This window comes from Mustela nigripes, chromosome 1 (assembly GCF_022355385.1).
Source record: "Mustela nigripes isolate SB6536 chromosome 1, MUSNIG.SB6536, whole genome shotgun sequence".
NCBI lineage: Eukaryota > Metazoa > Chordata > Mammalia > Carnivora > Mustelidae > Mustela > Mustela nigripes.
The window spans coordinates 202239494-202267037 of NC_081557.1; the positions used below are offsets into that span (position 1 = coordinate 202239494).

Here is a 27544-nt window from a genome sequence, read left to right on the forward strand (position 1 = left end):
TCAGACAACAAAGAAAGCTTTATTCATCCACACCGTTCCAGAGAAAGGCTGGCTCACTTTAGTATGCTGTCATCTTGGGCTGAAAGGTTCAAAGGAAAATATTCGTGTTATTACATACTCAGGCGATCCAAAAGGACCACTTCGCACGTTCGGTGCTCAACAACCCAGGATCTGGCTACAGTGGAAGCCCAGCTGTGTGTTGCCTCAACTCTTGTCCCTGCGTGCTCTGACTGCAGCCTGCCATGGCAGTCGGTGGGGGACGATGCCTGGTTCTGGTTCTATGGGCCTCTGAGGGTGGCACATTCCCAAACAACTCCCCTCCAACGCCCAGAGACCTGGGCCTTGCCCAAGGCAAGGTGTCACCGTGTCCCCCCACATCCACGGACCTGCTGCATCTCTCCCTCCCCCAGAGGACCCACTGGCCAGTGCTGGGAGAAAGGAGGCAGCTCCTACCCCTACTGCGGGGCTCGCCTGAAGCAGCACCTGTACGTTTCTAAACCCGGGCAAAGGACCAAACTTTCCGATACACTCAGTCCAGTACCTTCTGCCAGTTCTCTCTCAATCCGTTTCCGTTCATCCTCCTTCTTCTTCTCCTCAGCGGCTATCCTCCTCTCCTCTTCTGCCCGAGGTTTCAGGTAACCTGTGTAAGGAAAGCGTGAATATGGGGAGGTACTTTGAGTGTCTTCACAGAAACACGTAAAAGGAATTTAGTGCCCCGTGAATGCCTGACCCGTGTGCTTCCCACTCCTCTCTCTCGGAGTGGATCAAGGCCTGACTAGAGCTCAGCAGAGTGCACAACCGGGAGGGCAAATGCAGGGGCCGCACCACCTGACCAGACGGTCTCTGCTCAGCAATCTGGGCCACCCGAGGCTACTCGCATCTGACCACGACACTCCTCCAGCACTCACCTGGCACCCCAGTTTTCAACAAGAACTAGCTGCTTTCCAGCTCCCCCGGGTGCCCAACATAAGAATGCACTTTGGGTCCTAACCACCTGCGCTAATCGCAAAGCGACTTACACACCTGCCGCGGCAGTGCTCCGTGGTCAAACTCGCTCGGGTTCCTGGGGCTGGCGCCTCCCAACCCTGTCCCCCCTTGCCCTTCGCTGGGGTTTACGAGACGGCTCTGGAGAGTCCCCCCAACCCCCCCACCCCCCGGCTGTGAGAAGCCCCAGGGTTTCCCCTGCCGTCCGCCAAGACAGCGGCACGGCCAGCCGCGGTCACTCACTGTAGCGCTTGGCCCCGTACGCCATGCCGAGGAACAGGGCGGAGTAGCGGCCCAGCTGCGGAGAGAAGTTGGTCAAAGGCGGGGCCGGGGCGCGGGGCGCAGGGCGCCGGTCCCGGGGGCGCGGGTCCCAAGGGGTGGGGTTCCCAGCCCGCGGGGTCTGGGCGCAGGACGGAAGTCCCAGGAGCGCGGGGACGGGGGATGCAGGGCGCGGGTCCCGGGGAGGGGGTTCCCAGCCCGCGAGGTCGAGGGCGCAGGGCGGGGGCCCGGGAGCGTGGGGACCGGGCGGGGGGTGGTGGTGATGCTAGTTCCAAGCCCAAGAGATCGGGGCGCAGGGAGAGAGTCCCGGGAGCGCGGGTCCCGGGGGTGGGGTTCCCAGCTCTCGAGGACCCGGGGTGCGGGGAGTGGGAGTGGCGGGGTCGCACCCGCGGGAGCGCGGGTCCCGGGTTCCTTGGGGTCGCGCACGTGGAGCCGAGCACCCGGCGACGGCCGCAAACCCTGATTCACCTTGATGAGCGGGGAGACTTGCACAGGCGGCACCATCTTGCCCGTAACCTTCACGCCGGAAGCACAATCCGCGGAGGACGCTGCAGGGCCGGGCAAGCTGCGGACGCGTAAAAGCGTACAAGGAAAAACGCATGCGCCGTCGGGGGTGAACAGGACATGGACTGCGCCCCCCGGTGGACGGAGGTGGAATGCGCCTGCCCGCTAGGGGAGGGGATCACGCGAGGCGCGCGGCTCGCGACCAGCTGCGCATGCGCGACTGCGGGAGCCGCAGGTGTAGGTTGGGCAGCAGGGGCGGCTTTTGTCAGGGATGTGGAACCTCGGCCTACCCTCCTGTTCCCTGCAGCCCCTGATGTGGTCAGGCCAGGATGACATCAATGGAGCGCGCCCATTATAAGTCCATATATTTGAAAAATATCAGTCAGGCACACAAAGTGTAAAATAGATTGTTCTCTATTCTCCTGTAGTGTGTGGGCTCTCCAGTCAGGACCGGCGAGTCGGGGAAGGAGCCCCCATTCCCGCCCCGCAGCTGGAGTGCAGCCTTCAGCTACATCCAGGCCCATGACCAACCCAGGTCAGCCACAAGGACTGCCCAGGAAGAGCCCATGGTCCAGTCAGAGGTTTTGGGCTGGGAATCCAGGGTCTGCGGACTGATGTGACCTGAGTGCAGGCCCCCTTGCCCCAGGCCTCTTACCTGGTTGGGGTGGGGGAGGCTGTTGTAGCCAACCCCTCTGGACTCAGGCCAGGCTAATCATGGTGGCCTCAGGACCCATTCCTGGGACGGCACTGTCTTCGGTGTCCCTTACGGCTGCCGCCACCCCCCTTACGGCTTCCAGTCCCCCCAGTGGAGTAGAGCTTCCTCACTGCAGGATTCTCTCCAGCACAGGGGGCTGGGGTCTTCCTGGGAAGGGCACCCTTGTAGAGCCTGCTCCCTGGTTCCAGCCCTGGGGACCTTGCTGTCCCCAGTTCCAAGGTCCACCTCAACCAGGGTTTCAGGGACCACTGAACCTCCAGATGGGCCCTCCTTCTCTCACTTCTGCTGCTCACGGTGGGCGGGGGAGGAAGCCACACCTGTGAGTCACTGTGTCCCACTCTGAGTTGCTGCTGGTCTCCCCCACTTCTGAAGTTAGCCCTGACAAAGACATGACCAGGTCAGCCACAGGTGTGCAGTGGGGCTACCCAAAGATGGAGCAGTGGTGGTCAGACAGCTTCCTAGCTGTGCTGGCTGTGCTGACACATGGTTCCCAAAGCAACCAGGTTTGTGTTGGGGGGAAGGGGGCAAGGGTCTGGCAAGAGAACCACTCATCCCCTGGGCCCTGTGCTGCTCCAGAAGGAAGCTCCCTGAGAACCAGAGCTTAGGGCTCACTAGGGCCCCTGGTATGCCAGAGGGGAGCCCACTATTCTTCAGTCTTCCAAACCCTCTTGTCTCCAGAGAGAACTTAACTATAAATCTAAAGGGAATTTAATGCAGAGCCAAAAAACTGCATGGCACGAAGCAGTTCAGTATATATGCCTGGAGGGGAGGCCCTTCCAGCCACCTCCAGGGTCCTGGGCCCTTTGCTCTGCAGCTCACTCTGGAGTCCTGGCTCTAGGCCTCCCGCTGAGAAGCTGGAACACCGCCTGCGTTGTTACCTGGGCTGAGGGTGGGAACAGGGAGGCCCATCTTGTAGGGCCACCAGGCTCTTGTCTGAGCTCTCTGAGGACCCCTGCCTGATATCATCCATGGCTGCCTCTGCCAGGCCTGGGGTTGAGGGAAGTCCTTCCCAAGCCCCTCATTGCTCCCTGAGGGCGCTGTAAGCACACATTGACCCCAAAAGGCACAAAATAAACCTCTTCAACCAACATGGGTGTAGCGATGCTGAGTGCACATCCCCCACTCCCACCCCACCCCCACTCTTGCCCTTGAGCATCTAGGCAGATGACCTCAGCTGATAAATATGTTCTTCCTTCCCTGGATATTAAAATAAACAAGACTCCTCAGCAACTCCTGCTTCCAGAATCAAAAATAAGTGTCTCTTGGGCTGAAGGTGAGGCCACGTGTTGATAGGGGACCACCTAACAGTAGCTTCCAGTGGGGCAGGGTAGGATTGGTAGGGGGGGACACACAGGTACACATGCCCATATACACATTCAGGGAAGACCCCTGAAGCTGGGGGAGACTCACTTTGGCCCTGGGCCCTTCCTGAGGGCTAAGGGGGCTCCCATCTGGCTCGGACCACAGGAACCACTGGCTGACACCTCTGCACCTGTCAGGGCCAGCTGTCCACTCTGAATCCTGATATTCTCTCTGGAGCCAGGCTCCATGGCTATCTTTAGTGCTGCCAGCCCAGGAAACCTCCCCAGGGGCTCTCTGCCCGTGTCTTCTGGCCTTTCCCACATCAGGGGCCTTCTGAGCACAGATCCTGTATGCCGTCCCTTCTCAGTGTGGTGGTCCCAATCCTCCAGCCCTCCTAGGGTCTCTCCAAGCCTCCCACCATCAAAACCAGCCCAGGTTTCCCACGTTAGTCATGTGTTCTGCCTCTGGAAATCTTTCAGGCAGAATTCCAGGAGCTCCCAGTTCCCCCCTGGTGGGTCATGCCTCTCTAAGGTCGACAGGGTGTCTGTTGTCCCATACTCCATGCAGGCAAATGGTGGGCTGCCCCTGGGATCACAGAGGTGTCATATGACTACAGGAGTATGCCCCCGGGGGCAGGACCCCTGCCATGGTGGCACTCACATGTGATGTGGTTCCCAGGTGTGCCCTAGGGGATCCCTGCTGCTGATGCCTCCCCCAAGGTGCAGGTACAAGGGGCTCTGAGGGCTTGTTCTCTGGGTGTGAAATTACAGTCCTGACTGCCCACTTCATTCTGTTCCCAGGCCTTCTCCTAACTCTCACCCTTTCGTGCCTCTAGCCTGTACTCCCCACAGCCCAGGACTAGGGCACCCAACCCCTGACCCTGTGCTGACCACTAATATCTATCTGCCCCACCACACACAGGCACCTAGGCCAGCTCCCCTCCCCAGACTCTGCCTGCTGGGCCATAATGTAGTGGGGAAACCTGTCTGAATGCTGGCCCAGGGCCCATCCCATCTGGATGGTCCTCCATCCCAGACATGTTATCTCCACTCTGTGCCAGGTAAGGGGCCACCTGCCAAGGGGAGAGTTGGGGCCCCAGTGAAGCAGGGAGGTGAGGGCACACACAGCATGCTTAGAGAATGCCTGATCACCAGCCTCCAAGGCCACTCACAGTGACTTTGGGCAAATCTAGGAAAGGTCCCCCTTCCTTTGTCTCCTGGGTCCACATGCAGGTGGCCCTGGAGAGGCACAGAAAACAGGAGAACAAGGTTCTCGGTGAGGTGCCTGGGAAGCTGGGGCCCCTGCTGAGCCGGGCAAGATGGGGGCATCTGAGTCACCCGCCAGGTGCCAGAGCTCACTCTGCACTTGTCCAGTCCCCAGGGTGGCCCTGGCCTGTCCTTGTAGGGAGCGGAAGCCAGAGTCCGAGCTGTCCTGGGGGACTGGGCAAGAGCTTAAGACGGGCGACCCGGGCAGGGAGGGCACAGACCATCACCTCAGGCACATCCAGGCATGGTGAGTGTGGACAGCAGGTCACTGCGGCAGGAGTGGGTGTGAGCATGCCTGCATCTGTACAGGGTGCGCCTTTGCAACTGTGTGTACATGTGTGTTGCCTACATGAGTGTGATTTGTGGGAGTGTGTGTGTGCGCACACGAGTTGAGTTTGTTTCTGTGTGAGGGTGTTCAGTGGGGAAGATCTGTGCCCCATGGCTGCCTCAGGGACATCTACGGTTGGAAGATGAGGGTCCTGGTCTTCACAGTGGAAGGGTCCCTAGACCAGGCCCGCCCACTTGCTGGCCGCCTGCCTGGTCCATTTGCTCCTTGGACGTCCAGGCCCAGCTGGCTTCTGGCCAAGCTCAAGGCAAGCCCTGGGTGCCGTGCTGTCAGGACCTGGCCAGGGCTGCCCTGGCCCAGGCTTGGGGTCCCCCTGGAGCCCCTAGTGCCATGGTCCACCCATCCTCTGTGTTGTCTTCCAAAACACCAGCCTGCAGGCCCCTCAGCCTTGGTGTTCTCACATTAGGCCAGCAGGAAGACTAAGAAGAAGGAAGGGGGGGGCCTACGGGCCCAGAGGGCATCATCCAACGTCTTCTCCAACTTCGAGCAGACCCAGATCCAGGAGTTCAAGGAGGTGAGGCTTTGCTTTTGTCCCAGGACCACTCCACCCAGTAACTCCTGCCCAAGGGGTCCCCTGTGAATCGTAATGCAGTTGACCGAAAGACCCTGCATGAGCCTCACGCTGGAGCCAGTGAGAGCAGAAGCCTATCCTAACATGGTGCAACTGGCCTGGGTTTCAGGCATTCACACTAATGGATCAGAACCGAGATGGCTTTATCGACAAGGAGGACCTAAAGGACACCTACGCCTCACTGGGTAGGTGCCGTAGGACAGAACTCCACCACAGCCCGCCTCGGGGTGTCCTTCAGTCCTGGAAAGACTTGCTCTGCACCTGGGCCTTACAGCCTGACCTGACACACACCATTTCCCATGGGCTGCGAGGTGGCGGTCTGGGCCTCCCCTAGGGAGAGAGATCCCTCCCCTAGGGGAGAGATCCCTCTGGCTCGATCAGGTCATCCCAGTGTGGGGTGGGTGGCACAGCTGAAGCACGGGCACCCTGGATGGGAGGCTGGGACCAAAGCTCCAGGGAAGCACTAAGACCCCAGAGGGACACTACTACATAGGGAGGCTTGTCCTCCTTCCCCCAAGCCTGGCAAGGAAGCCCAGAAACAGACTTGGGAGAAGACGCGGAGGGCGGCTCATGGTCCTCTGAAGAGCCAAAGGCTGGCTCTTTCTTCTTCAACTTCCCATCTGGGGGCATGTTCTCAGCCTGAGGCAATCCCAGGGGAGAATGGGTAGGTTTCTTTCCTCTGGGCCCCCTTACACTCGAGTAAGCAGATCACAGGTCTTCCTGGGCTACATGCATGACCTCTTCCTCCTCCCCAGCTGCCCATCTTCCCAGGGCTCAGGGTTTGGGTTCTGCTAACATGCAGACCTGGGCCCGCACACCTGGGCCATGTGACACACACACCCCCCACTGGCTCACCTCCCTCCTTCTGGCCTTCCCAGTTTGAGTGATAGAGGTGGGAGACCAATGGGGACAGCGGATGCATCAACAGCAGGACAACCGGGGGGTGTGACATTCCTGCCTGGTCTTGTGTTGGTGATAGGCAAAACCAACATCAAGGATGACGAGCTGGATGCCATGCTCAAGGAGGCCTCGGGGCCCATCAACTTCACCATGTTCCTGAATATGTTTGGGGCAAAGCTGACAGGTGAGAGCCATGGGTCCAGGCTCCTCCCTAGCCAGGGGCAGCCCTCAGGCCAGTCTGCCAAGGCACTGTGTGTTTTGTTAGCTCCTAACACTCAGAAATTCAGATATTTCATATAAAAATGCTGATTTTCAGATTTGTTGAAAAGCCCTAAGACTTGACATTCTGGTACCCACATTCGTGGGTCACACGTGACCAGCGGGCATGTGAGTTCATCCTTCCTCCCGTCTGCCTAGTGGTGATAACCTGTCTTTCACTCACTGAGCATTCACTCCACCTTTGGGCCTAGGCGGGATTCTGGGGACGCCCAGGCCCCTCAGAGCAGGAGCTGCAGGGTCTCCGCAGTGCTCAAGTGCTGGAGGGACATACAGGCCAAGGCCTGGGATGGCCCAGAGCAGGACTGAAGCCCTAAACAGTTGAAGGCCTTTTGTGGGCAGGTACGGATACTGAGGAGACCATCTTAAACGCCTTCAAGATGCTGGATCCTGATGGCAAAGGCAGCATCAACAAGGACTAGTGAGTGTGGCTACGGGCACCTAGGCAACACCCCTGAGGGATGCCAAGCCCACCTCCCCTCACCTCACCCCAGTCTCCAGGCCTTGGGCTGCCTATCCCCAAGATCCTGAGTCCCTAAATGAGGGCAAAACCAGTCTTGCCCAGCCAGTGGCCAGGGAGGTCATCGCCACTTGGACCATCACTGGGTCTTTAAGCCCTTTTGGGGGAGTGGGCCTATGTGGTATACCAGGCACTTGCCCCTAACCCCTCAGTCTCCTCCCTGCAGATGGAGCACTCCCCAGGGGTGGTGACCCCAGAGCATGCGAGTCAGGAAAGACTCCCTGGCAACCACTCCCTGGTGCCCAGGACTCAGACCTTTAGTCAGGCTTCCGAGAGGCCCCTGCGCTGTGAGTGGGTGGGATTGTAGGGTGACCAGACCCCCGCCTTGGGGTATCCCATGGTGGAAAAGCCAACAGTATGAATTGACCCAAGTCATGGGGCGCTCCTGGGGCCACCCCTCCAGTTCTTCCAGTGCCAATCCCTTTCTTCAGTGCAGCCTAATTGGGCTCCTCCCTCCTTTTCCTCAGCATTAAGCGGCTGTTGATGTCCCAGGCAGACAAGATGACCGCCGAAGAGGTTTGGCCTACTCTGCCCTCACCCCACTTCCTTACCCCATGTGCCTCTGGGAAGCTCAAGAATAGGGGGTTTAGCTAGGAGGAATCACTCTGGGCCCCCCCAAGGCTGCTGTGTGCCCCCCTAACTTCCCTTTCCCCCAACCCCACAAGCAAAAACAACCCTGGACCTGGCTGGAGTTCAGTGTCTGTAATTCACCAGACCATTTTGTTCCTTCCCATCCTCCCTGGGCCTGACTCCCCCAACCGGACCGGCTTGCAGGTGGACCAGATGTTCCAGTTTGCTACCATCGATGCTGCAGGCAATCTGGACTATAAGGCATTGAGCTACGTGCTCACCCACGGGGAGGAGAAGGAGGAGTGAGGGGCACCTCCCCCATCCCCACCTGGGCTGCAGCCAGTTCAATAAACATGAACCCATAAACCTGTCCGCCAGTGTCTGAGGGGGAGAGAAGGTGTCCACCTGGAGGTGGGAGGATCTGCAGGTGCGGGACTTCTGCCTAGGACTGGGAGAAGTGTCTGCCTTGTTGGAGAGAGTTTGGGGGAGGGCCCATGGGGGTAGAAGTGTGTGCTTGGAACTGGGAGAGGCTGGAGAGGAAGGGTCTCGTAGGTCTGGGAGCATCTGCCAGGAGTGGGAGGATCTGCCTGTAGGGCCCTCCCTCTGCTTTCCCCTCCCAGAGCAGCCTGACCCCACCTGCTGTCCTTGCACTCACTCCGGGAGTCAGTCACTCTGCAGTCAGCAGGGGTCGAGAAAAGGTATGGGTTGGGATTCCTCAAGGAAGCCGTTTCTCATAACTGTCCACTCCAGCCTCAGTCATGCCAGGGGCCCTCAGGACTCTCAATCCATGAGGCTTCCCCTCAGCCCTTGTTTCTCAAGTCAGGTCCATCCCGCATACACTGCTCCTGCACCAGCCACCCTGGGTCTGGCCTGGCCGCTGGGGCACCTGCGGGCCCGGTGGCTGCACCAGCAGTTCTTGCTCTAGCCACAAGGTCTCCCCTAGGCCATCCTGCTGTGCTCTGGGTGTGCCAAGGACTCCAAATCCCTCTGGCACCTGCTGGATGCTGTCACCCTGGGACCAGAGCCCACCCTTCCTGGCCACCCCTTCATGTCCCCAGGACCACTTCTTGATGCACTGATGGCTCTTTTGGCTTCCAGAACTCTGCAGGGACCCCTGTGACCTCTCTGCAGGTCCTGAGGCCTCCAGCAGCTCAGGGATCTCCCAAACAAGCAGGTAGGGCCAGAAGAATGGCGCTGGGAATGAGTGGCCCCTGCCTGAGCTTCCTACAGTCCATGCTGGAGGTGGTGGGGGCGTGCCCACGTGGAGCCTCAGGGTGTAGCTGCCGGGCGGGGCTCGTGATCCGCAGCCTCTGGGGACGTGTCCTCCTGGATGGAGTGGCTCATGTGGGCCTCAGCCTGTAGGCGCCGGTACCGAGTGTGGAAGAACACCACCAGGAAACAGCTGAAGAGGGCGCACAGGCCAGCCATCAGCAGCATGGACACTGGGGAGACACAGCCCAGCTCTGTTCTGAGGCTCGCTCAAGCAGCCAGAGCTCCCCACCCCTAACCCAGAGCACCCACAGATCTGGTAGAGCTCCAGCTGACCCCACTAGCCATGAGCAGAGAGGGACCTGGAAACATCTGTCCCAGCTCCCAACAGGCCCTGAGGGCATTCACACACCCAGGGGTGGTGAGCTCCAAGATCCGCAGTATGGGGTCTCCAGATGTGGCCACCTCACCCCCATCTTTCTTCCCCTGGTCTCATTTCAAAATGACTCACATGTTTCAGACATTGGGCTTTCACCAGGGCCTCAGGCCTACTCCCAGCACAGTGAGCCTTGGAGGGGAAAGGTCACCCTCATTGCCCTCCGACCCCCCGGACCCTTTCCCTGTGGGTGCCCAGTGCATGCAAAGGAGAGTGAAAGGTGCCAAGAGAAAGGGGCCCATGGAGGGGAGGTTCCAGCGCTGGGAGGGAGGTGAGGAAGGCCCAGGCACTGACCTCCTCACTTGTGCTCTGGGGTCTCTATGCAGGTGGGGGCACTCACCTGTCCAGTCCAATGGGCCCTGGCCATCCTGGCAGGTGGAGACAGACGGCTCCGCACGACGCACGGTCAGGGCAGTCAGCAGGACCATGATGAGCAAACCCTCGGCCTGCCTGGACAGACACAAGGCCTTCAGCCCTGCCCTGGGCACTGCTCAGTACTCACAGTGCCACTGGGCTTTCTGAGGCCAGTGTCCTGTTCTGCTCAGCATGGGGCACGGCAGCTAGCCCAGGACTGCACAGCTCAGAACAGTGGCCTTCGCCCTAGCAGGCTGGTTACCCACTGTGTAGCCAGGGCTGGGGTGAGGACAAGGATTCTGGGGTCCCCAGGGAAGCGGTGGAGGGACAGACACTCACCCCAGCACGATGACCAGGCCTGCGGCTGTACCCTCACCTACAGGGAAGGAGCACTCGATCACCAGCTCCATGGCGATGGGCGCCACTGAGAAGCCACAGAGCCCCAGCAGTGAGCAGATGGCGGCCAGTGCCAAAGTCTGTCCCTGCAGCTGAGACACCTAGGGGGATGGTGAGCCACATGGAGAGATGGGGCACCAGTCAGAGTGTGCAGCATGGACACCCAGCCTCAGCCTGGCCCTGCACCAGCACCCCCTCTCAACTGAGCAGTGAGCAGGGATGGGCCAGTGGCCAGGGTCAGGGACCACCCCAGTGGGCAGTGCCTAAGCCTGAGAAGGTTGAATTTCTGCTTTGACCCATCTTTCAGCTGCCCTGTCCCAGAGCATCCCACTTACACCCCTGTAGGGTGGTCTTGGTTCAAGGGGACTCTCACCAGCGCAAAGGCCACGCAGACTATGGAGGTCAGACAGAAGCCAATCTTGACAACTTCAGTGAACTGTTTGGTCCGGTCCACATACAGGCTGAGAACCAGTGCCCCCAGGACTCCAAACACAATGAAGAGAGCCCCGCAAAGGCCTGCAAATTCCTGGAGGACAGGAGGTCAGGGATGCCCCATCATTGGGCCACGGTGATACCAGGGCCCCAGAAGGACCCCATCCTCAGGGTGTATGCCATAACCGAGAAGCCCACAGCAGGGTGACATGGAAAGCTCAGCTGCATGGTTAGCCATGAGTGAGTAGTGGCACGTCCTCCCCAGGTGCCTCTTTCCTGTGGCACCCCACGCCAGGAACCCAACAGTTGCTAAAGGAAAAGGCACTGAGGGGTGCCCGTGTGCTGCTCATGAGTTTGGAACATACCAGGCCTGAATCCCACACCCAGGGCCGATGCCAGGCAGCAGAGGGCAAGGCCAGAGATGCTATGAGCAGAGCAAGGCCCTCCCAATCTCCAAATATCAGAAGACGACCATTCCCTGGAGACCCGCAGGGTTGGGGCCAACGTGGGTGGGGCAGTGGGAAAGATAGTGAAAAGAGCCACACAAAATCCCAGCACATCTCTGGGCATTGCCACCACCCCTCCCCAAGGCCACGACCCCACGATCAGACTGCATCTGGCACCCAACACAACGTTTCACACACAACCTCTCAATACCACCCATAAGAGGAGGTTACTCTATTCAGGCATGGAAACCCAGTGTTTGGGGCAGTCTTCAGGGTACTAGCAATGGCGCCCAAGCGCCATCCTTGCACAGGAGAGGGGGCTGGGTGGGGCCAGCACTCACGTTGGAGTAGCCCTTCACACAAAGGACCTGCTCCAGGAGAACCGAGAAGCTGGAGAAGATGCCGATGCCGCCTCCGAAACACACGGCCAGGATGATATAGGCTCTGTTCCGCAAGAGCTGGAGGGGAAGGCACCACTCAGCCCAGGAGCGAGTAGGATGCTGGGGATACCCCAGCAGGGCCTGTCCTAACCCTCTTCCCTCCTCAGCCTTCTCCCCCCACCAGGTCACCCCAGCCCTGGATCCCACAGCACTAACCAGCTTCAACCCATCCAGGAACTTCTCTGAGGTGGAGTGGGCGGCCCCTGCAGAGGGTGGGCTGGGAGGCACACTCTCCCAGAGGCAGGCAGTGGCCAGGAGACAGGCGAGGCCAGCAGGTATGATATAGATGCCCAGCTGCGGAGAGGGCATACGTGAGTGTGTGCACGTGTGTGTGTGCACTCACACATGCACATCAGGGCTTCACACCCACTGTTCTGGGCACACTGCCTCCCTTGCCAGCCATCCCTAGGCAGACAAAGGCAAGCCCCAGGGCCTGCTTTGCCCTGCTTCCTCTAGAAACCAGGCTTTCAAAATATCCCCCACAGATGACTCCCACAGTGACACCCTTAGCCTGATCCTCTCCCTGGGCCCCAGATTCACCCATCCAACCGCTGACTGACCCTTTCTGCCTGTCTTTGTGAATGACCCCAACACATACTGAGCTGCACCCCCCAAACCTGGCCTGAGCCTACGCCAACCCAGCCAGGTAGCTCCCTACCTGCACAGTGCAGCCACATATTTGGCTCCCTGAATCTCTGGACCAGGTCAAATCACTCTCCCTTTGACACTCCCAGAGCTGCCATCACTCAATGCCAACCACCTGCCACCTGCACTGACCCTCCCCTCCACCCTTCCCTTGCTCAGCAGACACACTGGCCTCTGGCTGCAGCCCCTAACCCTCAACCTCACATCCACCTCAGGCATGTGGAAAAATCCTGTGGGCACCAAGTGTAGTTGCCAATGTGGTCACAGGGAGGGGCAGGGGCACACTCTCAGACAGGTGTGGGCACACTTGTACATGCACATGCACATACCACATAAACACACATGTATGCACATGCAAGCCCACCACGCAAACACATGCACCACACACATACGTGCACAACCTATGCACATGCAAGCCCACTGTGCACACACATGCACCACACACACGTGCACACACACCTATGCATATGTAAGCCCACCATGCACACACATGCACCACACACATACACACACACCTATGCACATGCGAGCCCACCATGCACACACATGCACTACATACCCACACACACCTATGCACATGCAAGCCCACCGTGCACATACAAGCACCACACACACGTGAGCACACACCTATGCATATGTAAGCCCAGCATGTACACACATGCACCATACACAGGAACACACACCTATGCACATGTGAGCCCATTGTGCACACACATGCACCACACACACCCACACACACCTATGTACATGTGAGCCCACCGTGCATACACATGCACCACACACACGCACACACACCTATGCACATGCGAGCCCACCGTGCACACACATGCACCACACACGTACCACACACTTGCACACGTGTATGTATATACAAGCCCACCATGCAAACACATGCACCACACATTTGCACACGTGTATGTATATACGAGCTCACCATGCAAACACATGCACCACACACATACACACATGTATGTATATATTAGCCCATCATGCATACACATGCACCACACATGTATGCACATGTGAGCCCACCATGCACACATGCACCACACACAAAGGCACACGCATGTGTACATGTACCTCATGAGCTCCCTCACCATCAAAGGGATATCCTTCTCCTTCTTCACCAGGGCAGGTGATAGCAAGTTGGCCACCAGGATGCCCAAGGGGTTTGCTGGATGGACAGATGGAGACACATGTCTGCTCAGCAATGGCCAGGCCTGGTCTCCAGCCCACAGCCAGGGCCCTTTGCCCTCCAAGAGCTGGGAGTGCAGAGGTGCCACAACCCCCAGAAGACCATCAGCCTCACCCCTGTCACTCACACATGGTGCCGATCATGTTGGCTGTGGCTCTCTGGTGCTCCGGGAACCACAAGGCAGCCAGCTTGGCTGGAGAGAAGATGACCAGGGTCTGTGCCAGAGCACAGAGGCTCTGCCCAGCCATGAGGAAAGCAAATGGGTCCTGGATCTCGATGAACAGGAAGGGCAGGGTTCTGAACACACTCCCAAAAAAGTTCAGCCACGCACACACGATGGTCTGCAAGGACAGGGACAGGGACAGAGCACTGCCTGGCCAGCCCAGACACCCCACCCGCACCCTGACCACTGCCTTGCCACCCAAATGACTCTGCCTGGAGACCCCCCGGGGAGGAAGCAATGGCTCTTGAGCCCTTCCTTACTCAAGGACCCCGCCCCATCTAAGAGACAGCCCTGGCTTGGTTTCCAACTCACTGCCCAGCGGAGCCCAACAGAGTCCAGAACCCAGATGGCCACCACGCCGGACGGGATGGACGCCACAAGGTAGATTAGTGAAAGCCAGTTGATCTGCTTGGTGGAGAGGAAGAAGTGGTGGGCAATCGTGTCGGCCACGGGAGCGAAGCTGAGCCACAGCTGTGGATACACACTGGTGTCAGTTCCGGGGCCGGGAACCACAGAAACTACAGCCACCCGCTGTCCCAGGCTTGGCCAGCCAGCCTGAGGCAGAGAATGTCCAGCAGTCCCATAAGGGTCAGGCTCTTCACCCAGTCACCTCTGAGGGAATGTACCAGGTGGCAGGGGTGCAGGGGTCAGAAAGACAGTGTGCCTGGAATGTGGAGCAGATCATCCCGCAGACATGGTCTTGGCGGGTAGACAGAGGCCGAAGACCCAAGCAGAGCCTAAAGGACTGGGAGTCCTGCCAAGACGGACCGTCTAAGGAGAAGGCCCAGAGGGATGTCAGTGACAGGCAGAGGACTGCAGGGGGAAGGAAAGCTCTATGTGGTGAGTGGGCATGAAGGCCAAGTGCTGGATGGCATTGGGGCCCGGGAGGCTAGAAAAGGAGATCCTGATGAGGGGAGCCAGTGGCCCAGCCACCTCAGTCACACAGATGTGTAGATTGCCCAAATGGCTGGGCAGAGGAACACATTTTGGGGGAAGGGGGACACTCAGTGTCTGTGGTTGAACATCCCGGTAGTTAAGGGTAGGAAGCAGGGTGGGTTTGGAGCCATTGAAGGGATAGTGGAAGGGATGTTTCCATGGCGGGGAAGGAGGATGGAAAGAGACCCAAAAGGTATCTCCAGGTTGTCTAGAAACTCAGAGTCCCAGGTGGAAACCTCTGGATTGTGTGTTGGCCCTGCCCAAGGCCCGCCCACCTTCCTACAGGAGACCCAAGTGTTTGGGAGGTAGACCCTCCCTGACAGTGTAACAGGTGACATTTCCCACCCTCAGGTGCTGTCAAACACTGGGACTTTTAACCCCACAGACCTTCAGCAAACAATACATTCAATTAGGTCAGTAGGGAAGACTTCCTGGTGGAGGTGAGACACTGTCTCCTCCCTGAAGGATGATGGGTGAGAAGAGGGGCTCTCCAAGGCTTATAAGGAGAGAGATGCGAAGCAGGTCAGGGAGGGACCAAAGACAAGGGTACCACAAATCAAAGTCCACCATCAATGCAACTCTGCGAGACACAGGAATGCAGGAGCTGGCCCCAGGACCACACCCTCCGTGGTGAGGCTTGCTGACCTAAGCAGATACTGACTGCAGGACTCACATGACAAAGAACTTGAGCAAGAGCTGCCTTTTCTTCCTTTTTCTTTTTTAGGGACAAAGCAGAGGACAGCTCTTCCAGGTGCAGAAGGAGACCCCATGCAGGTCCCGCTGCTTCCTGCCCAGCCTGATCCAGCAGAGAGGGCTCAGTATCCGTTCTCTAACCCTGCCCTGCCGAGCCAAGCCCGTTCCTTGTTCCTCCCCAAGTCTGTGGCCGGCAGAGCAGAGACGGGTCTGAACTGTGCCAGGTAACATGAGGACAACAGTATGTCCCCAGCGCACAAGAATTCCCTTCAACCTTCTCCAGCCCTGCCAGGTAACCCCTCACCTCCCTTTGAGCGTGCTCATAGTTGCTCCACATGCTGGTTCCTGCCCAGACTACTGGGCAGTCTCCTCCCTCCCCTTTGGGGTCTCACTCCAGGCACTGTTCCACCTACCTCTGACACTGCCCTCCCAGAACGTGGGAACTGTGGCCACCCAGCTGCAGACCAAATACACGAGTAGACTTGGCTGGGGTGAGCCTGATGGTCAGTGCTCACTGTAGTGACCACAGCAGGGATCACCATTCCTGGTGAGAGTCCCGTTTGCTCCATAGTAACTCGTGGACCAAAGGGGAGTAAGCAAGATGCTGTCTCAGTGTCCAAGGAAGTTCTAGAAGCCACTCACCACACCCATGCACTCTCAGACTCATCAAAGCCATTTTAGGGGCTGAAGGAGACCCCTGCTCTGTGTCCTTAGACCACTGCACCAAAAACCAATTCTGGCTTTCTAATCAGCTACACAGGGACCTGGTGAGAAGCCACAGAAAAAAAAAAGAGGTTTCCAGAGTCATAGGAGACTTCAGGCCAGGCCACGGATACCACCTGTCCCAGCACAGGGCCAGCTCTCCATACGCAGGCCAGTAAGGAAAGGAGGGAAAGGGCCCTGATCGGTGCGGAATAACACCCAGGAGTACTTGCTGCCCAAGAACCCCCAAGGCAGCGTCTGCCCAGAATGTCCACACCTGCCTGCCCATCCCTGCTCATGAGTCTGCACTTCCCAATTGTCCCTAGGCCACTCACAGCCTCCCCCAGCTGTGGAGCCTGCTGCCAAGGTAGCTGTTCATTACATGATTACCTGATGGCCAAATGTGCCTGACATGTCACATAAGCTGTGATAAGCTGTGTGGTCGTGGACAGGTTCCTTCAGGCACACACAGGAGGCAGAGCAGGCAGCGTGGTGTGGGACAGCACTGCAGTCTGACCCCATGAGCAGGTGGCCATGTGAGGGTCAGGTGTGGGAAAGCTGGCTCCAAACCGCTGTCCATTCAAGTGCAGATGGGTATCTGTCCAAGGTGCAAGGGGCTAGGGCAGCAAAAAGCTCACCCCCACTGAGCCCACTGTTTGCGATAGGCTGGGGAAGGAGGGGCCCAAGGCCCTGGGCAGTACAACCTGGGGGATCAGAGCGAGTTGGGAACAAGCAGGTTGGGGAGCTGGGTCCCCAATAACTGGCAGATCCTGTTCTCAGTGGCTGATCAACTGGTCTCAGGGCTGAGTGGCTGCCAGCAGTGGGAACCATTCTAGAACAGGTAACCGGTCACTGGAGACCCCAGCTGGGGAGCTATAGAGAGACTGGGCATACAGATAAGGAAGCCCCACAAGCCAGAAATGCAGTGAGGACCTCCAGGGCACAGGTGAGCAAAGGCGGCTGGGCCCTGCCCTGCCTTGTGGGAGTGGGTCGGGTGGGGAGTCTGGAGAGGGAGGGCAGGAGCCGGATCTGAGGCCTGCTGCCAGGTGTTGGGTCTTCCAGGAGGGTGGGGTAACTGGAAGACCCCTTTTCGGCTATGCCAGTGACTCCCCTGTCCTCCGACGCAGGAGAGGGAGTGTTTCAAAACACTGTGGGCCACAGGAAAGAGGCTCTGCCACCGCGAGGACAGACGCTAACCCCTTTTCTCCCTGTGCAGCCAGGAGAAGGGGCCCTGTGCTTCCGCGCCTGCTGGGGTCTCCCGGTCCTGCACTCCCAGCGGTCCCGCCGCCCAGTCCTTGCAGACCGAGCACCCTGGGCGCACTGGGACAACGGCAGGTGGGAGGAGCGCGAAGACTCGGACCCGGGTCCCCGCTCGGCCCGCCTCCGCCCGCGCCCGCGCCCGCAGGCCGCCCCAGACCCCTGTACCGTGGCGTTGGAGAAGTTCAGCAGGCTGAGCACCAGCAGGAAGACCCAGCGGCGCGCGTAGGCGCGGTAGCCCAGCAGCGCGCCCAGGGCCGAGGTCGCGTCGGCGCCCGGTCGGTCCTCCTCCTCTCCCGCCATCGCCGGCCGCTCCTTTGGCCCGACTGAGCAACTCGGCGCCTGGGCGAGGACCGCCCTGGGAGGTGGTGCCAGGCGCGGGGCGGGGCGGGCCGCGCGGGGTCAGTACCAGCCCCTAGGGCAGGACGAGGTTGGACCCTCCTCCATTCGCCAGCCAGAAAGGAAATCTCTGCCCCAGAAACAGGCACAAAGTCTCCTGGTAGGGGCCAAACAGGTCACGATCTCTGTGGTCGTTGAGGTGGACGCGCGCACTTGGGTGGGTACAGGAGGTAGGGGGACATCGGTAAAGTTATTCAACCCCGCAAAAGGTCCGCATTTCCTGGAAAGGGCGTGGAAAGGTCCCCTCCACCACCACCTCCCCCAATTCCCGCTGTCCAAACAAGGCACCAGGAGCAGCAGGAAGCCAGCTTGGAAGAGGAGGCTATAGGCAGTTTGCAAAGAGCCTCCAGTCCAGACTAGTCATTAGATTGGGCCCTGTGGTGAACAGAGGTGGTGCTGGCCAAGGGGGAAGCAGAGTCCAAGGCCAGCCTGTCCTGCCCAGGAGAAGGGCAGTGTCACAAGGGTAAAACTGGGGGCAGTCAACCTCCACCGCCAGTTGTCAGTTGCAGTTGACAACTGAGGAAACAGCCCGGGCACGGTGGGGAGAGAACTGAGAGCTGGAAGGCAGAGAGGAGGGAGTGTCAGCCGACTCTTTCACAAGAACTACCCTGTGGGTGGACAGCCTCCTCTCCAGCTTGCTCCCCACCCAGGAGTCCACTGCAGACATCTCTTCTACTCTCCAAATAATACTCTCCCTAAAGTCACCTGTGACCTCGATGCTGCTGACATAAATGGACATGATACAGGCCTGGCACTCTTGTCTTTCTCCACCTCTGACTCTCCCGCTCAGCTGGGGGCCGGGGACCTCCTCCCGATCCCTAGGGCTCTTCTGAGGAGTAGGCAGCTCAGTAAGGTCACAGTTACATGTCTACAGGCTAACAATGAAATGTGGAAATGAAAATTAAAGACACAATACCGTTTACAATTACTTCAGATAGTTAAATACTTGGGTCTGTAAAAGTTTATAAAAGGAAACCTTGACAAAAATGGAGTCCAGATGCATGAGCTCTCATGTTGTACCATTCAATGTCAAAAATTGCCAGTACAGACCCTAACAGAAGAATTGTTAATAGGAGAGAATCATCAGTTACATGCCAGAAGAGGAAACAATGTGCATTACATCTCCTGCAAGAAATTAACCACCCCTGCAGCTCAGCCCATGAGAAACTGCCATCATGGTAGTCTCTTGCCTTTCTCCAGTGGACTTTTATTCCCAACAACCCCTCCCAACTTCCTCCTCCTTCTCTCCCTCTCTCTCTCTCTCTCTTTTTAAAGATCTTGTTTATTTGACAGAGAGAGACATAGGGAGAGAGGGAATACAAGCAGAGGGAGTAGAAGAGGGAGAAGCAGGGTTCCCATGGAAGCAGGGAGCTCAATGTGGGGCTTGAACCCAGGACCCCGGGATCATGATCTGAGCTGAAGGCAGACGCTTAACAGCTGAGCCACCCAGGTGCCCTCCTCCTTCTCTTTCAAAAAACATTTCCTTTCCTTTGTGTGTTGGACTAGCCTATGATTTTGGCTGCAGCTTTCTTGTCCTGCATTGCAATTCTTTGCTATTGCTGAGTAAACTCTTTTTTCTTTTTGTGGTAAAATAACTGACCTTTATTTTTAAAGTCAACAGGTATAAACTTAGCAAACTCTACACAGGACTTATATGTTAAAAATTATACAACATAAGTGAAAGAAATCAATGAAGACCTTAAAAAAAGGGAGAGATATACCATGTTCATGGATTGGAAGATTCAACACAGTAAAAATGTCAGTTCTCCCCAGACTGATCTATAGATCTAATACAGCTCCTATCAAAAGGGTTTTGTAAACATAAACTGGGAAAAAATATTTGCAAGCCACATATCCAACAAAGGACTGGTATATAGGATATATAAAAAGTCCTCAAAACCCAACTGTAAAAAAGAAAGAAAGAAAAACAAAAGTCCAATTAGCAAAAGACAGGAAGAGACATCTCACTGAAAAGAATATACAAATGACAAGTGATGATGAATGACTAACATCACTAGCTATTAAGAAAATACAAATTAAGGGCGCCTGGGTGGCTCAGTGGGTTAAGCCGCTGCCTTCGGCTCAGGTCATGATCTCAGGGTCCTGGGATCAAGTCCCACATCGGGCTCTCTGCTCAGCGGGGAGCCTGCTTCCCTCTCTCTCTCTCTCTGCCTGCCTCTCTGTCTACTTGTGATTTCTCTCTGTCAAATAAATAAATAAAATCTTTAAAAAAAAAGAAAATACAAATTAAAATCAGAGTGAGGTACCATTACATACCTTCAGAATGGCAGAAAGAAAAATCAATGACATCATGCTGGTGAAGTTATGGGTAACTCAGTTACCTATCCACTGCTGTTAAGAATGTAAATGGTACAGCCACTGCAGACAACAGGCCGACAGTTTCTTATAAAACTAACATGCAATTATCATAAAACCCAGCAGTTGCATTCTGAGGCATTTATCCCGGAAAACTAAAAACTTACTTTCAACAAAAATCCATACCCAAATATTTGCAGCAGCTTTATTTGTGATACCCCAAAACTGAAAACAACTCACTTGCTTTTTAGTGAGCACATGGTTAAGCCAACCATACTGCATCCACAGCATGGACTGGGACTCAGGGAGAATGCCCTGTTCATACACAAAGCGGTCTGCAGAATCTCAGGGTAATTATGCTGAGTGGGGAAAAAAATCCAAGTTCAGAAAGTTACATACTATGTAATCTATCACCCTCAAAGGGAAACTGCCAGTTATTTTACCAGCAAAAAAAATGGGTTTATTTGGGAATAGCAGAGAATCACGGTCCAGGGCAAGCAACCTACAACAAAACCAAAGGCTAGTCTGGGAAAAGAGAGGAAAGAGGAAGTTGGGAGGAAAACAGAAAGTCCTTTGGGGTAAAACTGGGAGGTGGAAATGTACTGGCTTCTCGTTGGCTAGGCTGTTGCTGGGGGAGGTGGAAGCTTTCCTCCCGCTGGGATAAAGTTGTAGCTACAGTGGCACTGATTTACTTTCAAAGTCCCTCTCTTTTTGCTGGGTCTTCACCTGTAGAGCCTCCCTATTCCATTTTAGTGAGGGTCCCCTTTATTAATATGCACAAATTCCACTTGTTGACACTTTTGAAAAGATAAAATTTTAGAAGTGGAGAGCCTATCAGTGGTTTGAAGAGGGAGCGGGAGGGAGATGGGGTCCTCCTGGCGATGGAAATAGTCTTGACTGTAGCAGTGGGAAGGAGTCTACGAGTCTACGTGTGACACAGCCTTGTGACGTCCGCGTAAGCAAAACTGGAGAAATCTAAGATGGCCATTCATCCGTGTTGGTGTCATGGCTGGATTATCATACGGTTGTGTTTTGAAGATGTTACCTTTGGGGGGAACTGGGCAAAGTGTACAAGGAATCTGTTTTACATCTTACACCTGCTTGTGAATCTATAATTATCGCAAAATAAGTTTGATTTTAAAAACTCACATAACATGGAAAGCACACTCATTTGGAAACAACTTTCTCCACTCTCACACTTTATTTAAATTTGGGCGAGTAGCTTCAGCATAAGCATTTAAGCTGCTTAAATTTTGAATCGAGGTAAAACACCATCCATGAAGGGTCATTCCACACCCAGAATCCATCAGCACACTGCTGGGACCACTATATCTTGAAGAAATCCTTCAGTGATCTCCACCCACGGTCTTCCTTTAAAAATGATGTTTAAAGGTTTGTTTAAAAAAATTTTTTTTAAATAAAGGTTTGTTTAAAATAACATCTGACACACAATTATGACTAAATCTTTCTTCCAATTTTTTATCTCCTTTTTTCTTAAGCAAGTACAGACTCCCATTAGCATCCCAAAGTAGCATTAATCAAGGCTTTATCAGGCCACTGTGTCTTCCCCAAACAATATCTTGTTCAAAATTAAGCAAATGAGAGCAGTCCCTTTGCCAAGAATGGAGCCCAGGAACACCTTCTTCGCTGAGGATATTGGGGAAGAAATCTCACCTCAGATGATGAGATGCTCACAGTCCATCCTGCTTGTTTGGTTTTTACTCGGCTTTTATCTGCTCCTCTCAAGAGTATGTCAGCTGTTTGAGGGCAGGAGCCAGTCTGTCCATTCCTGAATCCCTGGAACAGGCTGGGGCCAGCACACACCAGTGGAAGAAGAGACAAGTGTGTGGGATGGGTGACCTCTCTGCCTTGCCCCTGTCCTGTCCAGCAGGTTCTCCACAGGGTGGCTCACTCCCCCCACCCTGCCCTGCAATGTGCATCCTGGACATGAGTCTCTGAGCCTTCAGATTCCAGACGCACACCCTCCCACTCACATCTTTACTCACGTCTACCCCATGCTGCTTTCCCCAAGTTCACGGCTGCTGAAAGCCCCCACGCATCAATGCTGCACCACAGCAGGGAACCGAGTAAGCAAATCTGAGTCTAGATTCTCAGACTGCCTCAAAAAGGATGCTCTGACTTCAGCCTTATCCATATGGGTGGCCCATCAGGGAGTTTGCACTGGAATGTGAACCTGTTTTGTTAGAGGAAGAAAGTCTCTGGTCACTGTGGTCTGCGTTCCAGTTGGTCCCCACCAGAGAAAAGCCCTTTGGGGTTGCCTCCTCCTGATCTGTTCTGCCTCTCCCACAGTGGAGGGAAGTCAGCCTTGGAGGCTCATTCCATCACAAAGTCAAGACGAGTATCTGCAGCCCCAGCTGGCTAGCCCATTTCACGAAGAACTCTGAGGTTCAACTCTTTTCTTGTTACTCAGACCTGTTCTGTCCACTAAAAAAGAGGAAGGATCTGAGTTCTCACTTTTTCTGTATGTTCATAGTGAAGTGGACAGTTTTTTGTATGTGCATGGTGTAGAGTAGTATCTAGTATGTATATGAGAGAGAGAGGTAGCCATCTAGTGTTACTGTGCATGGGCTGATGTTCACCTATGTGTGTGTGTGTGTGTGTGTGTGTGTGTGTAATACCAGATGGTACCTAGTGTGTGTTCATGTTGTGTTATGTAAGACTGTGTGGATTTTGATATGTATGGTGCAAGATGGGTCTCTGTCTCCTGTATATGCGTAGCAGGATGAAATGGGAAAACAGGCATCTAATTCTTTGGTGTGTAGTTTGTGAAGTGCTTCTACTGTGTGTGTGTGTGTGTGTGTGTGTGTGTGTGTATGAGAGAGAGAGAAAGAGAGAGAGAGAGAGAGAGAGATGACTGTGTTACCTCAGAAGCTGTGCTGGGTCTGAGATTTTGTTCTACTTGTGAGCTCAGAAGCGAGCCTACCCAGGTCACATGTATGTGTATGCAGGAACTCCGGGACCTGGGTCAGGGGTGAGCAGCACCTGTTCCTTGCAGCTACGGTAACATCTTGTGTTGATTCCTACAGTTCTCGTTTCCAGGGGTGGGCAGATGGCGTGCACGTGCCCTGGGGTGCACTTCCAGAGAAGAAGCCCGACACAGGACACTCTTATCTCATACCACCTTGCCTCCCAGAGAGAGCAACCTTCATGCTGGAATGTGAGTACATCTCCAGGGAAAAGAAGGGATGGGCATTGTTCCTGACTCCCCCGGAATGTCTCTGAGACAAACATCCTTAACTAGGCTGTAAGTGATTTTGCTCTCAGGACCTGGACCAGGCAGAAACAGAAACCTGAGAAATTCATGGGGAACCACCTCTCAACAGGATTTACTTTCTTAAAAATACCTCCACAGGGACTGTGAGATCAAGTCCAGTGTCAGGCTCTCTGCACGGTGGACAGTCTCTCTCCATCTCCCTCTGCTCCTCCCCCTTGCTTGCTCTCTCTCTCTTTCTCTCTCTCTCTCTAAAATTAATCAATCAATCTTAAAAAATAAAAACACTTCAACAGGTACCTAATTTTTTCTTTGTGGATATGGCATGATGGATCTTTTAGCATGGCCTTCTGAGGTGGAAGGTAAGTGTTTTGTGTGTGAGAGAGAGAGAGGGAGATGTGAGTGTCTAATTTCTCTGTGTGTATGAGATGGGTGTCTAAATTTTTCCCCTGTAGGGTTGAAATTAGTATCTGATTCTTCTGTGCATTTTACAGGATGACATTTTGTGTGCGGAATGACATACTTACCACATTTTTCTGGTGTCCCTTGGAAATGGGTACCCATTTGTTGTGTAGACAGACGTGTATTTGTGTGTGTGTGAGGTCAGCGCAGCTCATCTGATTGCTGTTTTGCTGTTTTTACCTCTCTCTGTTTTCTGACACGTCTTGCTGCTGCCACTGGCCAGCTGCAGCCCACAGGGACACTCACCCAGGCAGGCACACAGAGCGCACGGTAACCCTCACTTATGGGATGACTCACAGCAGTCTGCACACACTTGTCTCCATCCTGCTTACCTTTTTTTTTTTTTTTAAAGATTTTATTTATTTATTTGAGACCGAGAGATCAAGAGAGTGTGCAAGCAGGAGAGAGAGGCAGAGGCAGAGGGAGAAGCAGGGGGACCTGAAGCAGGAAGCCTGATAGAGTCTCCATCGCAGGACCCACAGATCACAGCCCAAGCGGAAGGCAGAGGCCTCACCAACGGAGCCCCCCAGGTGCCCCTGCACCCTGCCTCTCTCAGCAGCACACCCTGTCTCTCCTCCCTGATGGTGGGTGGCCTGTGGTGGTGCAGGCAGGTGTCTGCTATTCCTGCCGCAGCTGCCGTCAGATGCACAGAGCACATTCACTCCAGAGGCCTTGCTGGCTGGCTCTGGTTGTTTCTGTTACAGATGATGTTTCATCTGGTTTTTTTTTTTTTTTTTTTACACATTTTTGCCAGTGTTTTGCCAGCACCAGACTGGTCAGGAGAGGGCTCAGTGAACCTGAGGGAGGGAGGAACCTCATGAGCAGTGAGGATGGACCACCCAGGTCTAGGAGCGGCTCTGCTAGGCCTTGAATGTGAGAGCAGGCATGTTCAGGAGAGCCATGCTACTGGAAGAAGTGAGTGGGGGAGAGTATCCAAGGCCAGGCCAGAGTCAAAGCAGGACCTTGGAGACCTAGAGCAGCCCCAGAGCTGGTAAGCAGAGGCCTGGCACCCTCTGCCTTAGGTTTCGAAGGGTCAGCTCACTAACTGCTCTGTTCAGCATAGACCGGAAGTGGGCCAGAGGCTGCAGAAACAACCCAGACTGAACAGGTAGGCTTAGGTCAAGGCAGCGTGGCAGAGTCCAAGAGCCATGGTTGGGTGAAGGCATATTTGAAGATAGAGCCCCATGACTTCCCCAGGAATTGGACATGAGAAAACAGAGAAAGAGAGGAATCAGGAATGAGTCCAAGAATTTGTGCCCCAGTAACAGAAAAGATGAAGTGGCTATTGGTTGAGATGAGGAAGATAGAAGGAAGCAGGTCACCTGTATAGCCCCAAGTTGTGTCCTGAATCTGGTGGGAATGATGTCTGCTGTTCACTGGAGGGACACATGATGCATAAGCACTGGAGCATAGCCAGCATCTGGTCTGGGCTTGAAACCATGGGCGGAGTGGGCACTGGCCAGGAGAGGAGCTGATGACGAGAATGGGCTTGGAAGAAAGGACCCCAGTGTCTTACTTAGCAGGCAGGATGGAGTGCTGTCCTCTGCGGTGGGGGCTGGAGTGAGTAGCAGGCTTGAGGGGAGATCAGGAGTAGACACACGATACCAGAGCCTGAGCTCTCTAAAGATAGCCCAGCAGAAAAGTGGCCAGACAGTTGGATACAGGAACCCAGGGTTCAGGTCTGGGGTGTTGTTGCTGACGAAGTCCCTGGAGAGAGCAGGCAGGGCAGATGTCCTGTCTCCACTCTTTGAGAGAGACTTGTAGCCATGCCTCATGCACACACCCTGGCTCTCCCCCATTTGCAGACAGATGGCTACAGTGTCAGAGGGCCATCAGATTCCTGGGGTTACTGCCCTGTGCCCAGGGCTGTTCTTGGCCTTTTATCCCCACCTCTGCTACCCAGACCTCCACTGCAGACTAGTTCAATTTAGCTGCCATCTCACTGGAAAAGAGAAACAGCTGGTCGAGATGCTGCCCAGGCCCCACTCCCTGCATCAGGGTCTTCCTCCCCAAGTGCAAAGGGCTCCCAGAGCCCCGCACCCCAGATCCAGTCCCCAGTCCCAGGTGAGGACTTCAGATTAGGCAGCCTTCCCTCTCTCCAATGTGGTCATCTCTCCCTGTACCCCATCAACACCACTGAGGCTCTGACCCAGACAGAAAACAGTCTTCTAGTCCCAGAAGCCCCTCCAAAGCAAAACACCTGGAAAGTTGTCTGTATTTACTCTCTCCCTTGAGCCCACAATAATTCAGTTTTTACCTAGGCAATTCATCCACACTGTGCTCGTCAAAGTCCCAGAAGAGTCCCACTCCCCATACCCCTCTCAACAGCTGACCAGACATCACTCACCCCTGGGGATCCTCCTCCCAAGTCTGCTCAATCAGGGTCTTTCTTGCTGGATCCTCCTGGACTCGCTGATTTCTCCATGTGGGCAGAGGCTCAGTACCCTCATTCCTCATTCACCCCTTGGACTCACTCATCCATCTCCAAACATTGCAAACTCAGACTATACTCCGGAAGCCCACAACCTCACAGCAGCACCACGGGGAGTCCAATGGATATGACAGTTGCATTCCTGACCCCACTCTCCTGCACTCCATCACCATCCCCAGATTCTCAGAGGCTGTCCACCCTTCCCATTGTTCCTCACCCATCCTGCCTATTCTCAGGCTGAGCCCCAGCAGTCTACACTTCCTCCCCTCCTGGGCACCACCCAGGCAGCACCACGGCTTCACCCCTGCACTGCCTTCTGTGCCGCTTCTGCCAGACGAACAAGACAAACAAACGGAGGAAGGTTTTACCGTGCCAGCGCCATGCCATCACTGCTCTGCCCAGAATGCCCAGGGACCTCTCCATCTGACCTCATCTCCTCCCTCTCCATGCCTCATGCCCTCTGACTTCCATGCTGGCCCCTGGCAAGCATCCTTCAGTCCCCCCACTTTGCAGCTTGGTGCTGGCAGGACAGCTTGCCTGTGAACTCCACCTCCAGATATTTGCTGGGCTCGTTCCCTCTGTGTTCCTACTCTGTGCCTCTCTGGCTAGCTCCTTCTATGTCCCTTACGTGCCCATCCACCCTATTGTAACACTCCACACATCCACTGCCTCCCCGACCCAGTTTACATGGCTCCCACATGACACCTGATTTATTTTTCCCTATGTTATTCCCTCCCCCCGGGGCCAAGGTGTGGAACCCACAGAGGAAGGGACGTCACAGTCACTACTTACAGTTCCAGGGCAGAACCGGTGCAAGGGTGGACTCACACAGTTGCGGGGTCAGCCCTGCTGCCCACTGTCCTGCCTGGTGCACGGAGAGCGCTCGGTGCTAGGTCCCAGAAAGGACTGGATCGCAAGAACAAGACCGACTCTGCCACAAGAACGTCCCGACCCGGGCGCTAGCTTCAGGGCCGGCTGCTTACTGGGTCCTGTGTGCAGCAGGACGCTTCCCCAACTCCGGCGCAGCACCCGCGGACCACGCCCCCTCCAGCCACGCCCCCGCAATCCCCCGCCTCCTCTGCGAGCCCCGCCCCCGGCACCTTCCCAG

General features: G+C 55.6%; 3 protein-coding genes and 1 long non-coding RNA gene across 11 annotated transcripts; 1 reads left to right on the top strand and 3 right to left on the bottom strand.

The window, feature by feature from the left end:
* On the bottom strand, positions 1 to 1842 carry ATP5ME (ATP synthase membrane subunit e). The gene is made up of 4 exons (XM_059395614.1): positions 1732 to 1842; positions 1228 to 1282; positions 542 to 640; positions 1 to 79 (listed from the first exon to the last, which is right to left on the bottom strand). Exons 1-4 carry the CDS (start codon positions 1765 to 1767, stop codon positions 54 to 56), a joined length of 216 nt encoding a protein of 71 aa, XP_059251597.1. The 5' UTR covers positions 1768 to 1842; the 3' UTR covers positions 1 to 53.
* A 2979-nt stretch (positions 1843 to 4821) lies between these two features.
* Positions 4822 to 8538, top strand: MYL5 (myosin light chain 5). Its single transcript, XM_059371348.1, has 9 exons — positions 4822 to 4844; positions 5189 to 5296; positions 5501 to 5642; positions 5802 to 5909; positions 6076 to 6151; positions 6946 to 7050; positions 7485 to 7563; positions 8130 to 8178; positions 8437 to 8538. Exons 1-9 carry the CDS (start codon positions 4822 to 4824, stop codon positions 8536 to 8538), a joined length of 792 nt encoding a protein of 263 aa, XP_059227331.1.
* On the bottom strand, positions 8350 to 17963 carry SLC49A3 (solute carrier family 49 member 3). Of its 7 annotated transcripts, XM_059378819.1 has the most exons (11): positions 17765 to 17849; positions 16730 to 16937; positions 14321 to 14479; positions 13913 to 14126; positions 13688 to 13764; positions 12102 to 12239; positions 11847 to 11963; positions 11001 to 11153; positions 10571 to 10728; positions 10218 to 10327; positions 8350 to 9674 (listed from the first exon to the last, which is right to left on the bottom strand). In XM_059378819.1, the coding sequence occupies exons 2-11, from the start codon at positions 16859 to 16861 to the stop codon at positions 9502 to 9504; spliced, it is 1431 nt and encodes a 476-aa protein (XP_059234802.1). In that variant the 5' UTR covers positions 16862 to 16937; positions 17765 to 17849; the 3' UTR covers positions 8350 to 9501. The 7 variants fall into 7 exon arrangements, 5 of the variants coding, with proteins under 5 accessions (XP_059234802.1, XP_059234811.1, XP_059234793.1 ...); XM_059378828.1 differs by lacking the exon at positions 16730 to 16937 and having other exon boundaries at positions 10218 to 10323; positions 10608 to 10728; positions 17765 to 17955; XM_059378810.1 differs by lacking the exon at positions 16730 to 16937 and having other exon boundaries at positions 17765 to 17954.
* A 3530-nt stretch (positions 17964 to 21493) lies between these two features.
* LOC132003416 (uncharacterized) lies at positions 21494 to 27479 on the bottom strand. Of its 2 annotated transcripts, none has more exons than XR_009400190.1 (5): positions 27229 to 27479; positions 25522 to 25712; positions 22318 to 22505; positions 21986 to 22118; positions 21494 to 21682 (listed from the first exon to the last, which is right to left on the bottom strand). It is a non-coding gene; the product is annotated as an uncharacterized LOC132003416 (long non-coding RNA). The 2 variants fall into 2 exon arrangements; XR_009400191.1 differs by having other exon boundaries at positions 22306 to 22505.
* Positions 27480 to 27544: the final 65 nt, after the last annotated feature.

Coding starts and splice junctions, on each gene's coding strand:
- ATP5ME (XM_059395614.1), bottom strand. CDS start 1,767: ATGGTGCCGCCTGTGCAAGTCTCCCCGCTCATCAAG. Junction 1,283..1,731: donor AAGTCTCCCCGCTCATCAAG/GTGAATCAGGGT, acceptor TTCTCTCCGCAG/CTGGGCCGCTACTCCGCCCT. Junction 641..1,227: donor GTACGGGGCCAAGCGCTACA/GTGAGTGACCGC, acceptor TTCCTTACACAG/GTTACCTGAAACCTCGGGCA.
- MYL5 (XM_059371348.1), top strand. CDS start 4,822: ATGTTATCTCCACTCTGTGCCAG. Junction 5,910..6,075: donor AGATCCAGGAGTTCAAGGAG/GTGAGGCTTTGC, acceptor CCTGGGTTTCAG/GCATTCACACTAATGGATCA. Junction 8,179..8,436: donor ACAAGATGACCGCCGAAGAG/GTTTGGCCTACT, acceptor ACCGGCTTGCAG/GTGGACCAGATGTTCCAGTT.
- SLC49A3 (XM_059378810.1), bottom strand. CDS start 17,899: ATGGCGGGAGAGGAGGAGGACCGACCGGGCGCCGACGCGACCTCGGCC. Junction 11,154..11,846: donor GTGTGAAGGGCTACTCCAAC/GTGAGTGCTGGC, acceptor CCTGTCCTCCAG/GAATTTGCAGGCCTTTGCGG. Junction 10,328..10,570: donor GGCCTGGTCATCGTGCTGGG/GTGAGTGTCTGT, acceptor GTGTCTGTCCAG/GCAGGCCGAGGGTTTGCTCA.